Raw genomic sequence first — 16,721 nt, 5'->3', positions numbered from 1 at the left:
ACATGGTAAAAAATGTAGAATAATTCAGATCTGTAAGACTTTTCTCATGCTAATGCATTACAAAGCAGAAGATTTTAGATGGAAAATGCAATACAGTAACATATCAAACTGACTTTACAGTTTACATTTATATCCTTTTCACCACTAAGTGTTTTTCAGTTTTGGTGGGTTTCTTTTAGTTAAACATAATGAAAAGAGTAAGTATTGCAAAATTTTAAGAACTATCTCATACTTGAAATAATTTCCAATATATTTCAAAAATACTTCAGGACCAAAAGAAAAGTTAAATCTCGTTTACGATATCACATAAAAATCCCAATTCTAGTTAATTACTTATATTAAAATCTAGCTCTAACAATTTGAGAGCATTGCTTTTCAAAATAAATTTATTCCTTGATAGGATTTGATAATCCCAGTTTTCCAACCTAATGCCATTTTTAATACAGATACGAGCAATTTACTCAGTAGGAACAAAGAACTGAACTGATGCTTAACACACAAGCTATTCTCTACAGACAAGCAGAAAACCACTACTTCTTCCAATAGTAGCCTTCACAAAGAAATTATTACCTTGTTTACTATTAAGCAGATATTTAAAAAACCAAGAGCCACGACTGTGCTTAAGTTGGGGATGCGAGAATATTTACCATTTGCCTCAGACTTTTGAAATGCTGCTGTGACACTGCAGAAAACATTCAAGCTAATTGCAAAATACATTCCCTTTGAAATTGGAATTCTACTGAAGGTTACTAATTTTAAACAAAAGCAAATTGGAGCAAGTAAAGTTTGTGGAAATTAGCAAGTCAGTTCAGAAACATATTTCAGGAGGGCAATTATGTTTTCTATTTAGGCACAATAAATAATAACAGGCCCTGTAAAATCTTCTATAGAATAAATACCACAGAAGCACTGAAAACTTAGGAGAGTAGGAAGTTTAGCACTATGTTACATTGCCATCACACAAAATCAGGAAAGTAAACCAGAGCATTTGGGCTAAAAGCCTCCTTGAACTTTCCAGTATTCACACAGGCCTGTGATTCAAGATGTCTTTATTTAAGACATCTCCCTGGAGCTTTATTCACAGCAAGCTAATTAACATTCAAGTAGGGGCGAATTGTGGGAGGGAGAGAAAAAGGAGAAGGAAAGGAGGTGTCACCTATGTGAAGTTCAGTAACATATATGGTCAGTCACAAAGTTATTAAAGCAGCAACACTGCAGACCAATAGAGGTAAAGGAAGTCGAGTGAAGAATTAAAGGTCTTGGGTAATTTGTCATCATCTCTCAGAGCTCAGGGTCAATGATCTCTTACCTTTGGGTCGATTTTCTTAAAACTAGGATCTTCTTCATCCACCTCAAAGTAGAGCTCAGAAAGAGTGATGGAAAGAGTGCCTTTCACTACTACTGAGGGTGCCACAAGCTGAGCTGGTGTGCTGAGGGCAACTGGACCTGCCAAAGCCAGAAAACACCAACAGTGTTCAAACTGAAAAGAACGCGAGTGCAAATTATTTGCTTTTCAAGCCAAGAACATTAAAATAAAGCAAAGACTATAGCTCTTCCTTCAAGAGCAAAACTCTTTTTATCCTGGAAAAGAACATATGTAATAGATTTGCAGTGTCTCTGTGCTGCTGAACACTGAAGCAGCTACAATTGCAAACTGCTGCATACATTATACAGAGCTGGCTTTAGCATGGCAGTATTTAGCTTTTACTCAGACATGTTTTTCCTTCTGAGAAACTTATAGACTTGCATGCCTTCTGTTATATGCAATACAGAGAGTGCACACACGAACACTTGAAATCTTACTGTCTGATGTGTTCTTTAGTTACCGGAAAGTTTCCATAGCTTTTCACCAAGATGAACATAGCAGTCAAGGCTCAAAGTTGTCTAACTGTAAAGTGTTCCCTCATGGATGCTAAAAATCTATTGTTAAGGTTACACAATGTTATAGAGCCTAAAGTAAAATGTTTTAAAGATGCTTTTGATTCCACTTTAAATATTGTTCAAGGAATCCATACAGTGTTAGTGTAGCTCGGGGACTGTGGGAGTAAACAGCTGGAGGGTTGGTTTCCAACTGAATGAATTTTTATTGGAATAATCACATCTCCACAGGGCTTATCACAGGGACAAATCAGACTACTACTGAAAACAATAGGTTCAGCATAGATCTGACAATGCAGAACCTATTATATAAACTAACACATACAGAGAGAAAACAGGTTTAGGTTTGTCATCCAGCTGATTAAGAGGTAAGGAAATGAAGTTCCTCGGCTGCAGTATTATCTGACTTTTGCAAAACAGTGGAAGAAATTAAATTGACACAGATAATTTTGTTTTAATAAAGCATCTATAAAGGAGGTACACACGTTCAGGTAATCAACGTGAGAATAACTGACAAAAAATTCAGATGAATTGTCATTTCCATCGATTGTTAGGAGGGTGATGGTCCTTAATCTCACATCAATCTCAATGTGTGCCACTAGGACAAAAGAAGAGATGCTCTGCTGAGATCAGAGCAGCTTTGCCCTCTATTCCCAATGTACAAATACATTGTGTTTGCAGATGGGCATGAGATAGCTGTGGAACTGCCATGATTTCCCAAAGCTCACCCCCACAAATGGATGAAATAAGGAGCTATGTGTTCTTTTGCTGTCTCCCTTTGCCCCCTGTACATTAGCATGTAATCCAGAGGAGAAATAACATTTTTTCAATCACTCGCAGACATTCAATTACAGGGCAAGCAGACAGCTGCAGAAGCTGGGGCAGTCCAGGTCCTGTAGAAGACCCCTGACAATTTCCACTTCATTTCTAACCCACACCACTTTATTAGTGAGGATTACTTCTTAATCCTATTGCCATTGTCAAGATTATATAATTAAACTCCCCTTTCACCTCTATTACAGTATGAATGTATTACTCGAACCAATGAATGAATAATAGAAGGAAACGTGGAGAAGGCTGTTGAGAAGGAAGCTCATTGTAGGGAGCGAAAAATAAAAGATTTGTATACAGAAAATGCCATTGCATCATTCTCCTGTTAATTTATTTTACTTTACTCTTCCTACGCAGGTTTTCTTTATTCATTATGCTGCATTTTTAACTTTGCTTTTTTTTTTTAATTAAAGGGAGTGGAATGCAGTTCATGGATAAGCAAAATGCCAATAAATAATCATTTTCAGCATTTTCAGTGAATTATATATATGATACATATCAATGTAAGATTATACTAGTAGCTTCTACGGGAACCAGAATTATCCAATAACTGACAATTCTCTTCGAAGTAAATGTACATAAGATACCAGAGGAGAAGCAAATGAACACAGAGAAGTTTGCGTTTTCCTTGTAAAACTCACATTCCTCAAATAACAATCGAGACACTTTATAACTCCCAGTCCCTGAACCACTGCTTACTCCAGTTTTCCATTTTGAAATGTACAGAAATGGATCCACTGCACTTAGATTGCAACATCAGCAAAGGCTGCATGTGACTGTGTAAAAGTAATTAAGTTCAATGACCTGAAGTATTATTTCTCCTTCTTCAGAAAAAAAAAAAAAGTGAAGTCTAATAAGACTACAGTCTGTGGAGAAAGAAGAACTTCAATGGGGGAATGTCTAGAGATTTAATGAAGTTAAATCCAGTGAGTGTAAAAATCCTTCACACTCAAGTAAATAACAAATATGTACAATTTTACAGACTCAGGAAAAATATTAGAGGTCTCAAAACCCTTTAATTACAGACGACTTGCCTAATTGTCCACTAGGTCTAATGATTTGAGTGGAATGAGATCAAAAAACAAAGAAAGCCTGTTTCAAGGTAGAGTTACTTTCTTTAAGGGGGGTCTCCTAGAATATGGACATCTACTGCAGAAGCAAGGAGGTTATATAAGTCAGAAAGACTTATATAACAGAGAGTGCACAAACTCTCTTCAAATGCACAACTCTCCTCAAATAAACCTTAACGGCCCAATTATGAGAAGCAACAATTTATCAATGTGTATCCCAAATCATGACTCACTGCAGAGACTGGGAGATTAGAACTTAAACAGAAAACAAGCCGAGGAGAAAATCAGATAGGTGAAATTACCCGTTAAGTTCTCCACTTCTCTTTCCTCCATGAATGACATGATATCATCATCGCCTTCCAAGAGAATCTCACTTTCTGAGTTCTGGTTTCCTAAAACTTGACTCTTGATGGACTGCTTTCCTTTAACAAGTATATCCTCATTGGGACCTGAAACGAAAGAGAGACACATTGCTGTCAGTCAGGTCTCAGAGGCAGCAGTGACAAAGGAGTGTATTTTTTTTTTTTATGAAAGTTCAGGAAGAAAACTGTTTAGGACTAGTTGTGGAAGTACCTGTCTTAATCCTCTAATGTTAGGACACATCTAGTTTTAATCCTATTAAGCCTGCTCAAAATTATCCAGTGCTCTCTGCAGCGTTTAACTCTATTTCAAGTGTTTACGACAGAGGGGAAAAGGACACAGCGGATTCCCTTCCCCTGCAGCCTTCCCAGGGAAGGGGAGATGGAGGCAGGTCCCGACTGCGCGGTGTGTTAACCTGACTCCCAAACCCATGGTTCAAGCACACGGGACCGCCACTGGGATGGAACCGAGCACAGCTCAGGGGGACAAGGCGAAGCACCGTGCCCTGAGGGCCGGGAGCGGCGAGACCCGCCCGAGGGCAGCGCAACAGGCGGCCTCGGCGGGGGATAAAGGGAGCCGGAGAGGGGGCGGCCCGGGGGCTTCCCCACAGGGCGGCACAAGTCGCCCGGCCCCACTCCAGGCAGGGGCTGCTCCCGCGGCATCCCGGCGGGAAACCCCCCGGGAACGGGGAAGGCGAAGGGGTGCGGACTCCGGCCCCGCTGGAGCCGCAGCCCTCGGATTCCTCCCGCTCCCATTCGCGGCGCGGTCCGCCGGGAGCGGGATGTGGATTTTGTGGGAAGGTGGTGTGTGGGGAGACGAATCTGTCCCAGGATGGCGGCTGGTGGCAGAGAAGAGCGTGCACCTGCTTCCAAGGGGCACAGCGCTCCAGCATCACTGGGGCATTCCCGGGCTCACGTCGGGATTTTCGGAATGGAAGAGAAGTGAACGAGCAGCTCTGGATGGACTTGAAGCGCCTGTTTCGCCCTGCGCACCGTCACGGGGAAGGGAAATGTGTCACCGCCGTGCCCGGGCAGCGACACCCCCCCTCCCCGCACGGCCCCGGGAGCGCTGCTGCCTCCAAACCGGGTTAATTTAAATTAAAAGCTCCAAGCAGCAGCAGAAAGAAAAAAAAAAAAAAAAAAAAAAAGAAAAAAAAAAGGAAAAGAAAATAGGGAAAAGAGAAAAAAGAAAAAAGAGGAAAAAGAAAAAAAGGCAATAAAAACAGGCAATTACTTGCCCTACATGTAAGTTATCTCTTGCTGTGGTAAATGCCAAAACACAGCAGTGTATGTGTTGGGGTTTTTTTCCTTTTTTTTTTTTTAAGGTGAAAATAAAAATACTGTGTCTTAAAAAGATGCATTGAGAATACCCATGGCACAGCCGTGTTTGAAAAACATTCACCAAACAAATCAGGACCAACTAACTTCAACACACTGGTTGCTGCTCGCTCTGATTGCTGCCACACTTGATTTGAAGCTCCACCGGCTTACTCTAAAAATATGTTAATCTGCAAACATTTACAGAAGGCAGCAATTCCCCGGTGGCAATACAAAATTTTAAATTGTTTAAGTAAATATATGCACATAAATTGCAAATAATAAAACTTTTCAATTACAGAAAAGTAAAAAAATCCAATCACCACCAAAAAAACCCATAAAAACCAACCAACAAAAAAAACAAACCCTAGCAATAAAAAAACAACCACAACAACACAAAAACCCAAATGACCAAATACCCTGGTTTTGGTTTAGGCCTTAATCTCACAAAAAACAAAAATAAAATCAAAACAAACCCCAACAACAACAACAAAAACCAAACAAAAAATTAAACAAAAAACCCCACCCCAAAGGAACCACACAAAAACACAAATAAAAGGAAATTTAACTTGTCATACAACATAAAATGCAATGTATCCATGATCCTTTCTGCCCAACTGCCATTTGTAAACAAGCCTTAAAAAAAATTACTGTAAAGTTTTAATTGCATTGTACGAACATAAATTTTACTTTCTTGCAAAATGTGCTCATGTAAATAATGATAACTTGGATTCTGGAGTTGTTCAATGTGAGTCGAAAACCTTCTTGTCATGGAAAATATGCGGCTGATATTTAGGAAGGTTTTCCTGTAATTAACTCCCCCTTGAGGATTTTCAGTTAGCAGCAGTAAAATTACCATCAGTGTACTAACACACACCACATGCACTCTTATTCAATGCCCTACCAGCACTCTTAAAGATCAAAAAAAGTAAACCAGAACAAAACCACCTCAGGATGAAGTCCAAGATAATAAATTCTTTTCCTTTCCTTTTTTGGGGGGGGTCCTTTTTCTTTTAATGAAGGCAAACTATACTTGTTGTTTCAAAAACCCCATCTGCATTGTACAGACCCGGCATGTTTTGCTTCCTCTACTAGAGTCTGTGTTATACTGAAGATGCTATTTCAAACTGGCCCTCTAGCTAGTCTCATTTAAGACTGAATTCAGAGCCAAAATCAAAGCTTAATACTTTCATACTTAGCACAACTTGTCCATAATGCTACTATGCCCTTCAGTCTTTAAGAAAAAATAAAATCAGTACAGCAACTTCCAAACCAAAGATGACTAGATAACAGAAGTACACACCTCTTACCTCGTCCTTTTCACTTAGTCAGATTTTATTTCTTTCCCCAATTAATAATATTATACTGATTCAAAAACATACATCTTACGTAACTGCCTTTTTAAAAAGAGATTTTAGAGCATAAATTATTTTAGTCCACTTTTGTAAGTTTTTGTCACCTCTTTGCACACGATGCTAGCTACCCACATTTCCTGACATGCACAAAACGTGTGTACACACAGGCACAGGAAGATGTAGGGCCTGTCTACATGCCTGCAGACTAGCTACTGGAAGGCAATGAAACATCACCCTCTGAACCAGAATCTGCTTTTTCTGTACTGACTTGAATAAAGTACTACATCTGCAACCAACACACACAGGCTCAAGTATCTGCACAGAACACAGTACATTCCACATGGATTCACCTATTCTGTAGATAAATGCACTTATGTAGGTAGGCCACAGTCCAGTTCTCTCCATGTATTTACTGATCAGAGAAACATATGACAAAGCACTACATCATGTGACATACTCAGTTCCCACACATACACATAGGGATATTACATTGGATTTCATATTTCAGGTCCCAAAGCCTGCTCTGCCTTTTCCAACCCAAATCACTCTCTGCCAGGCCTGCCTATTGTTGGGGTGACTGCAGCTTCTGGCTCCAGTCCTGCAGATCTAAGCACACACTTGCTCACACCTTTTCAGGATCAAAACCTCAAGGCATGGCCTGTGTATCACACTGACCATAGCAGCCTACTGGCAGAGTATTAATCTAGCACTACTGGCAGAGTATTAATCTAGCACAGCAATTTCATTATTATAATTCATTAGTATAATTCCATGCAATCCTTCCCAAACCTCTCTGTAAGACTCAGCTTCTTCAAGCAGCTTTTTGCAAACAGATCTTGGCATCTGCAGTGGGTTGTATTTATTCCAGTTAAGTCTCTGGAACATTTGGGTGTAAAAACAACAGTTTGGCTTACGCTGCTGACCAAGCTTAAGACATTGCTAGAATGACACATTATTTTGAATTGTCTGCCTACAGCTTAACCTTACATGCAAACTACAGTTTTTAAAAGCCATTTGAGAAATAAAGTATCCAAAAGCATGATACAGAAGTTACTGCGTTTTTTTTAAGACTGGTAAAATATACTAGGAAAAGCAATTCAAGGAAAAGGTATATTAAAAACCCCCTACTATATATATATATTTTTTTTAACAAAGGGCTCCCTCTAGTCTTCCCATTTATTTAAAAAGATAAAAATGGAAAACCCAACCACTTTCACACCAGATTTCTAAAATATTATTTTTAAGACTTCTTTTTCATCCCTTGAGTTGAGGCAAATAAAACTAACCAGTCGACTGCAATACTTGAGGTGACCAGCTGCCAGTCCTCTGCAGCCACAAAGCCCTGAACTCCACCTATTGCCTTGATGGAAATGTTATAGGCTGTCAGACTGTTTTAATCCCCCTCTCCTCAAATTTTTAACAAATGTCAATTAAAAACCATAATAAATCACTTGTTTAAAAATCTCGATAAGGTATTTTCTAGCAGCTAAAGATTCTCTCATAAAATCTTGCATTTGGGCGTCAATTTAAAAATACCAACAGGTTTAACGTACTCATTTTTTTCACATCTATATAAGTATTTTGGTTCCATTTCTAAACAGTAGGTGAAAGGGAGAACAGAAAAGAGTTAACTCTTTCCATCCCAAACTTTCTACCAAACCACCTTCACCTCTCTTTCCTCTCCTTACAATACACTATTAGACTGACTTTTACAAATAGCCAGTTTGGAAGGATCTTTTTTTTTTTTTTCCCCTCCTTTGAAAAATTACCTAAAGCCTTTTTTTCCCAAGCAAGTTAATGTGAACTTGGGAATGGCAATTAAATTGTCAGAATTAAAAAATTTGTTTTTAACTAGAAGGTAGCCAGAAGTATAGTCATGGGGCTGGTATTGATTGTCTGAACAGAGAACATTAGTCTTCAGGTATTTATTCTGCCACCTCTGCACCAGAGGTTCTCCTTCAAATCAAATCAATCCCTGGAAAAGATTGGTTCTTGCTACTAAGACACATAACTAGGCTGCAACAGAGCTGATTGTTGTTGTTCTCCTCAGGTTTTACTGAACAATATTTACTGGGCTTCTGATTGTTTCTGAATAATTTTCACAGTTGCAAATTGGGATGACTCCTACACTGTGAGTTCTCTGGGGTGCAGAATACATCTGGCTGTATTTGAAAGATACCAAGCAGTTGATAATGTTTACTTTCTAATGAAAACTGTGCTAAAATCCATGTTTTCAAGTATGGTTACTGCAATAGCACTTTTCCATTATTTATGCATTATTTTCCCACCTCCCTTCTGGTAAAATCCCTTAAGTCCAATTTTAGGTTTTGGTCTGTTATGTTTCGAGAAAACCTCAAATAGGCAGTAGGGAACCTTTTACACATTATCTAAAAACGCTTTTGCTTCAGAGACATGTAAAATTATTGAAATGGAATAATTAATGATAAATTATTGATATGAAATCATAACATACTGGAGAAAATATTCTGCAAATCCTAGGGATATCTACATCATGAAAACAGGGTCCAAAAGTCTGATTGCAAAAGATCTGAAAATAATCAGATTTTCTGACATGAAACTGGTTAATCTTAAAAGTTTATAAATACTGTTCGGAAAGAAATAGACCAAGTGACCACTCCAGTCGACCTTTCTGACAACTCTACCTTCTGAGACCCAGCTCCCCCCTCCAAGCCAAAACAAAAACACCACACCAAAAAAACAAATGCAAAATGAAACATTAAAAACCCCAACTACCTTTGCATTCCTATACATTATCTGTTGTTTCCAGTTGAACTTGAGCTTGTGCTTTGGTCATCTATTTTACACCTTGCCAGTGGAAGGACTTGGAACAAGACAGTTGCATTTACACACACACCCAGGCAGATAGCAACTATCTATATTTTCAGAAGTCACATTAAATAATGACTTAAGGTAAACTAGAACATTCACTGGATAGATGAAGAAACAGAATGACAACAGATAACAAATGCAGTATGCATTTAAATTCTGAATAAAGGAAACTAAATATAATAGAAGACTGCTAAGGATGTCAAAATCTGAACGGAAAGGCAAACAGAAAACAATTAGCTCTATTTAAATTACCAGGGTTAGCTACCAGCCATGCCTATTAGCTACCTATGAAATAGGGCTACTTTTATTCACTCTTTCTCTGTATTGACAAAAATTGTAGTCCTGTCAATTACAAACTGAGTATGAGTCACAGCCCCTGAAATATAGCATGGATTAGTGAAAATATCACAGTAGTATGAAATAAAAAAAATTGCATTACTCTGTGTTTACTTACAGAAGAATTAGTTATGCAAATATAAAGGGTTGCTCTAAATATTTTTCAGTAAAAGTAAAGATATTTTTAACATTTTGATAAACAGTTTAAAGACCAAATATGAAAATATAAGTAGAATACTTAAAACTGCAACAAGATCTATTGACTTTAAAGGACCCACAATATTAAAAGGGGGGCAGTTGTTGTTTGTCCGTGGAGTATTAAACAGAAAAAAATCGAGTGCCCTTAAAGTCCATGGCGTAGAAACAACACCCACTATTAAGAATAACACGCCCCAAAGCAAAAAATGGGTTAATTAATTCTACATCTTGTTCCTCTTTCTACAGTCGAAGATGTAGGGCTCTACAAACATTGTTTTCAGATCACTTTATTGACTATTCTCTGTACGGTCATTTATTTTAGAGGACTGATGTCACATTTGGCATTATATCAGCTGACATATTGTAGACATTTTCTTCCAGAAATGGCTCTTTAAGGCTGAGTGCAAGAGGTTAAAATGCCTGATGGAAACTAACTTTACAACAGTGATGTTCTTCTATATTCACACAACAGTGTTTGTGATTTTAAATTAGCATAAAGTTTATGCCTCCACATTTAATTTGTGTGTGTATGTATGCAGTAATTCACAAACTAAAAAAGAAAAAAACCACTAAATTTAAATTATTCTGTTCCATGATATATACCTTCAAGGTGAAGGGTACTCAGCTTTCAATATAAGCAAATTATTTTTAAATACAAGAAAGATTTTTCCACCTTATTAATGTATCTTCATTAGATTGCAAAGACATAGAATTCTAACTAAAACCCAAAGTTCATTAGCTTTGGGTGTGTTTTTGTTTGATTGTTTATATTTTTATTTACTATAGAATTCTCAAACTGAGAGTATTTATAAAACTCAGTTTTGTAAACTCATTCTCTTCAAGAACAGACATAGCAGACATAACTGAGAGATCCCTGATCAGAAGACAAGAAAAAAAACCCCTATCTCCTATTTTAAATCACTAGGTAGAAATCATCGTTACCATTTTGCTGCTTGAGCACTAACTCTACATCTCAGCATTTACTACTATTTATTCCATATCAAATTCTTGCAGAAAAACTAGAGGACTTACACATAATCAAATATCTGTGCAGTTTAACTTCTAATATACCTGTAATGATAGGCAGATAAGCGCTAAGGCTCACTGAAATAATTGCTGTGGATTTCTGAACAGCAAAGACCTTCTTCTGAAGTTACTAAAGTATAAGTAGGTAATTTACAAGGAAGTGTGTCCACGGATTAATGGCAAAACTGCATCCACTTTTCTTCTGCTTAGCAAAAACTGTACTTGCAAACGTGGCATGCAAAGCATACACAAGGTGCCAGCCCTGCATGTAAACGAGGGGGCTTAGCAAACACCAACACCAACGGTCAGTTTATCCTCGTATCGAACACGAAATGCAATGACAGAAGCCTTGGGTTTGGGACCGTTTTCCAGCATTCTCACGAGAGGGAAGGTCTAGTCTTTGCCACCAGGTACTGTAACCTGCCGCTGGTGGCGAGCGGCAGATTTTACACTGACCATGTTCTCCGGCTGCTTTGAGCGTCGCTTCAGGATGTGTCGATCCGAGGGGGTTACGCACAAATCGTCGCCGGCGCCGCAAGTCATCTTCCCAGTAGTCAAGGCGCCAGAACTCACGAGGACGACTACAATGAAACAGAGGAGCCACATATGTTAGCAATTATCAAACAGCATGGTAGCGCTGAATTTCTGCATAAAGCTCTCCTTGTTTGCACTGCTTTCGCCTTTTTTTTTTTTTTTTTTAACCTCCCCCCTTTCTGCAATCTTTTACTTAGGTATGTCCTTGAAAATAACAATATCACCTTCCAGTCTAAGGAACTCCTTTCCCTTTTTTCTTGGAAGGTGAAATGAGCACTAAATACATCATTTTGAAATGAATTGCTGACAGTGTGATCAGTTTCCCCACACTCTAGTGGCATGTGCTCCGATTTCAGCCTCATTTCAGCCTCAGCAGGGCACCTTTCTCAGTGACTGCATTTATAAACCAGAATAGGGAAAAGGCTATTATAAATATGGTATAGCATTACCTATATTAATCAAAGTCTGTCCCCCTTCATTTTTCTTCCTAATTTGTGCCTTTTTGCACAAGGTCAGTAAATCATGCCATGAATTCTTGGTCCAGAAAGTGTTAACTTTAATGAATACCTCAGTTACATGGTTATGTATGTGATAATAAAATATTACTCTGTTTAGATGTGCAGGAATTTAATTAAAATAATCTCTTAAAATATTCATTACATTTAGCCCCTGAGGCTTAGAACAACACGAGAAAATGCATTTCTTTTCCATTTACTGTTTTTAAATAAACCATTCCAGGAGAGTGAAACAGCAATCTATTTTCAAGCAAATCAGATTGCATTTCTGGTTTATGTAGTTGTGTTTTTACATTTAATTAAAAACTACATGTTATGATGTGTAATAATTGCTACATAGAAGGCATACTTTTAAAAAATTACATCTAGAAAAGGTTATATCAAATTCATTATTTTCCATTGTATGTTCCAAACATACGTAGATCTTTTTAATATGGTCATATACAAGTGCCAGTTACTATCTTGTTAGATGATCACGAATGAATGCCACTGTGAAACAGTATTTTAGCCTAGAGAATGTATAAAAAATGCCAATTCCAGGTATAGCAAATAAACAAACAGAAAATGCCTGAGGCATAGAAAGCCATGATATCCTGAAAACGTGTACGGCCAAATTAAATAACACTGATTTTGTTTGTTTACATAGCTAGTATTAAAACAACAGATGAAAATGCATATGAATTCCATTTCTGATCCAGGAGCTAATAGAAGGTATACCTGCCAACACTGACAAGTGAATAGCCACAATTAATTTACACATCACAATGTTAAAAAATACTTGGTATCTACATTCCTAGCTTTGAGGCTTAAAGGCAGAAATGAGTTTTATTTAAGGTAAAACAAGGGTTTCAAACATGTAGTAACAAAAGCCAAAATGATTTGTATAACCCTACTCTCAAACACAATTCGTAGACATTAAAAATTCCAACCGAAAAAAAAATTATAAAAATGGAGACTGCCTTTGCATTCTTCATTAGAATCCTGTGGCTTTTTTTAACACCAAAGAAAAGGCAGCGCTAGTTTTCATCTTTCTGATTTCTTAATTTCAGAAAAATACTGAAGTATTGGAATCAAATTCCCCAGTATCATATTTTCACACTTAGTCTGTATTACAGTCATGCTGAAATTGGAACGCTCTAGTTGTAAAACCCAACGATTTTGGAATAATTAACCAAAGGAAAATTATAAACCACAAGAAGCTATGGGTTTATTCAAAGGTCGATTAATAACTTAAAATTCTCCATCAGCGTTTATAGAAAAAAGGCAGAACACAGCTGGCTATGTACATGCCTTTGATAGTCGTAGAGCACGGATGGGCACTTCATCATTCTGCCTTCCTACATTTATCTGTTAAAATTATTATCAAATATCAGCCAGGATGCAGTCGTGAATCACAGACTGCTCCTCGTCTTCAGGGGACCGATACAATGAGGGTCTATTCATCAGCGTGGCAATCGGCACGAGTAATTAGTTCCCTAGACTGAGATCTCCTACAAAGCTTATTTCAGTCGGCACCGCAAACATATGACAATGAAAAGCTAATGGAAGCCTCTAAAATTTGTTAACCTCTTCTGCCATCAATCCTTCTGGTATTCTCTGCTACAGTATTATGCAAAGATGGTAAATTATTAATTTGTCATTCATCTATCTTTCCACAGTTTTGATAGAATTAAGTGATGCCATTCTTCTGGGTAACAATTGCAATTATAGCACATCACAAAACTATGCAAAAAATTATTAGGACAGTAGGTAACAGTGATGAGGTGTGAAGTATTATCCTGAAACATAATACATCTTTATTCCCTTACTCTAATTTTTAGTTCAGCGCATGAAATTTGCATAGGTTTCTATCTCCTTCACTGGTGCACTGATTATTATAAACAAATACATATCAGCTATTAGACTGTGTATTTGAGTATTTGTAACTACTGGCAACCACTGCATTATAAGATTAAAAAAAAGTTATCTACCCTCTACACATAGAAAAACATGCAACAAAAGCCTGCAAAGCCAAAAATAAACACCAATGTTGACTAATTCTTACAAGTGAGCCATTTTTGAGAGCAACTACTGGGAGAAATGCATATTAGAACCAATTTAAGCCAGTGTATTATACAGCTACTCCAGAACACTACCTTACTAGTAAGATCAATTAACCACTGCAGTCCCATCCCCACTAGTAAGATCAATTAACCACTGCAGTCCCATCCCCAAAAGGCAGTATTGTACCACAGACTTTATACCTCTGCAGCTAGGGGGAGACAGACATAAATATTGCTCTGATTTGGGCAGAACTGACTGCTGACAGACTGAAGGATTATGAAGCAGAGGATCAAGGAAGCAGATTTTGGAAACAGTACAGTAGCATAGGCTACAGGGGATATATGACAGCAGAAGTTCCCAGACCTATAATAAAGGCTGCCATATGGACTAAAGGTGCTATATGGACTGGATCGATGAACATAAGTACTCAATTAGTCTAAGTGCAAGAGCAAAGTTTCTCAGGGGATCGGGGATTTATGAATTATAAATCACATGATTTGCATGGATTTGGCAGGGCCCCCTATAACGTGATGCACAGTAATTAGTGGTTCCTTAGTAACAATATTGACTGAATAGAAAAAAAGCTTTTATATTAAATGTTTTGTTCAAATAGCACAACTATTATATTGCTTTATTTTTCAAACAGTTTCCCAAATTACCAGGCTATGTACTCAGAATTGAGATAAAACTTTCCTCTCAGTTCCATGCAACTAACTTAACTGCTAAAATTGTACAGAGATGAGATTAAATATAGAATGTTTCCTGTGTCCTCAAGACTTTGTGTCTTGAAAAAAAGTCACTTCACTTTGGCCAATGGGAAAAAGCATGAATGCTTACTTATCTTCACTCCAGGAGCAAGAAACCAATTTTCCTACCAGTTTCAAAGATTTAAGACAATTGGAGACAAAACATATCAACTGCTGTACTAGTTTTATTATGGTGTTAGAGCAAAGGAATTTTAGGCATGGGAATTACCTACTGGTCCTCATACACTGTAGATTTAAATTGAATGTAAGCAGTACCAGAGAAGGACAAGAGTATCATGCAAATGCTGTAGAATCACTTGTAAATGTCTTATCTATTGTGTATTTCAAGATACTCTGCTACCCCTAAGACACCAGAAAAGAAACAATCAAGCAAATTAGCGTGGTTTGTAAAGGGGCTGTGTGAGGTGGGGAAGAGGAAAGAAAATGCAAACCTACAAAAGCAATAGTTTGAGAGGTCCTAGTTCTGTACAGGCTACCAGTTAGCTGAGAACAGATTTTAGCACACCGCAGAAGACCCCATTCAAATCCTTAGATTAGTAGCAAATAAACAAATACAGCACAGAAAAGAGAAACAAAGAAATTGAAAGAAAGGCAAAACAGTACAGTGTTACAGAAATCATCTGCAGAGACAGAGGATGACTAGAGCTCTAAAAAATCTCTTCTATCTAGAAGGCTATCTAGTCTCAAGGGCAAGAAAACACACTTCCACAAAAGGCAATTGCAACAAACTTAAAAGCAGATAAACCTATGCAAAGATACCAAGATAAATTTTCAGATTACATACTCCTCCTTGGAACTCTAACTGTAGAGTTAAGCAGGTGAGTCAATCTCTGAACCTAATCAATCCTTGGTCTCTCCACTAAGATCATCAGCAAGGCGATCAATCCCTGATGACAATTTCTAAGGTGTAAGTGTTCAAACATGGGCTAAATTAGTGTCATAGCCAAAAACAGAGTGGCAACACCACTTATTCATCAATAATAACAGGAAAGGTTTGAAAGGAAACAAGAAAGACAGTGGCTGTGTGGTTTCTCTATCACCAACTGCATGACTACTACAACTTCTAATTAAAGTTTGTTATGCACTTCGGTCGCAATGGCTCATCAAATGCAGAATATCAGGTGTTCCTTCTAAATTACACATAAGAGCAATCATAGAATGCAAATAGCAATGCACAATTTTAAAGAAAATATATGTCAGAGTATTTTAATGCTGTTCAGGAACATTTCTTGGTCTACATCTAGATAACTTTTGCTTCTGTGTAAAATCCTCCAAGAACTCAATCCAGATATCTGCTGTGGGGGGACACAAACATTTTTTCTCAAAAAAAAAGGCAAAAAAAGGTAAAAAAAAGGCAAAAAAAAGGGCAAAAGCAAAAAAAAAGAAGCAGCAATAAGCATTTCACATTTGAATCAAAGAATCATAGAATGGTTTGAAGTGGAAGGGACCTTATTAGAAATCATCTAGTTCTAACCTCCCTGCTGTGGGCAAGGACACCTTCCAATAGACCACATTGCTCAAAGCCCTGTCCAAACTGGCCAGGAACATTTCCTGGGATGAGGCATCCACAACTTCTCTGGGCAACTTGTGCTAGAGTCTCACCAACCTCACAGGAAAGAATTTTCTTCTTAGTATCTAATCT

At 37.7% G+C, this 16,721-nt stretch overlaps 1 protein-coding gene across 1 annotated transcript in view; it reads right to left on the bottom strand.

Moving 5' to 3' along the window:
* LRBA (LPS responsive beige-like anchor protein) overlaps positions 1–16,721 on the bottom strand; it is a 399,190-nt gene that overhangs the window by 176,659 nt on the left and 205,810 nt on the right. The window contains 3 exon segments of the mRNA XM_032687089.1: positions 1,310–1,446; positions 4,082–4,228; positions 11,677–11,801. Coding sequence (XP_032542980.1) covers positions 1,310–1,446; positions 4,082–4,228; positions 11,677–11,801 — 409 coding nt within the window.

The sequence above is a fragment of the Chiroxiphia lanceolata genome, chromosome 4 (genome assembly GCF_009829145.1).
Source record: "Chiroxiphia lanceolata isolate bChiLan1 chromosome 4, bChiLan1.pri, whole genome shotgun sequence".
Classification (NCBI taxonomy): Eukaryota; Metazoa; Chordata; class Aves; order Passeriformes; family Pipridae; genus Chiroxiphia; species Chiroxiphia lanceolata.
The sequence above is the reverse complement of the archived record's forward strand: the minus strand, read 5'-3'. Positions and strand labels throughout refer to the sequence as shown.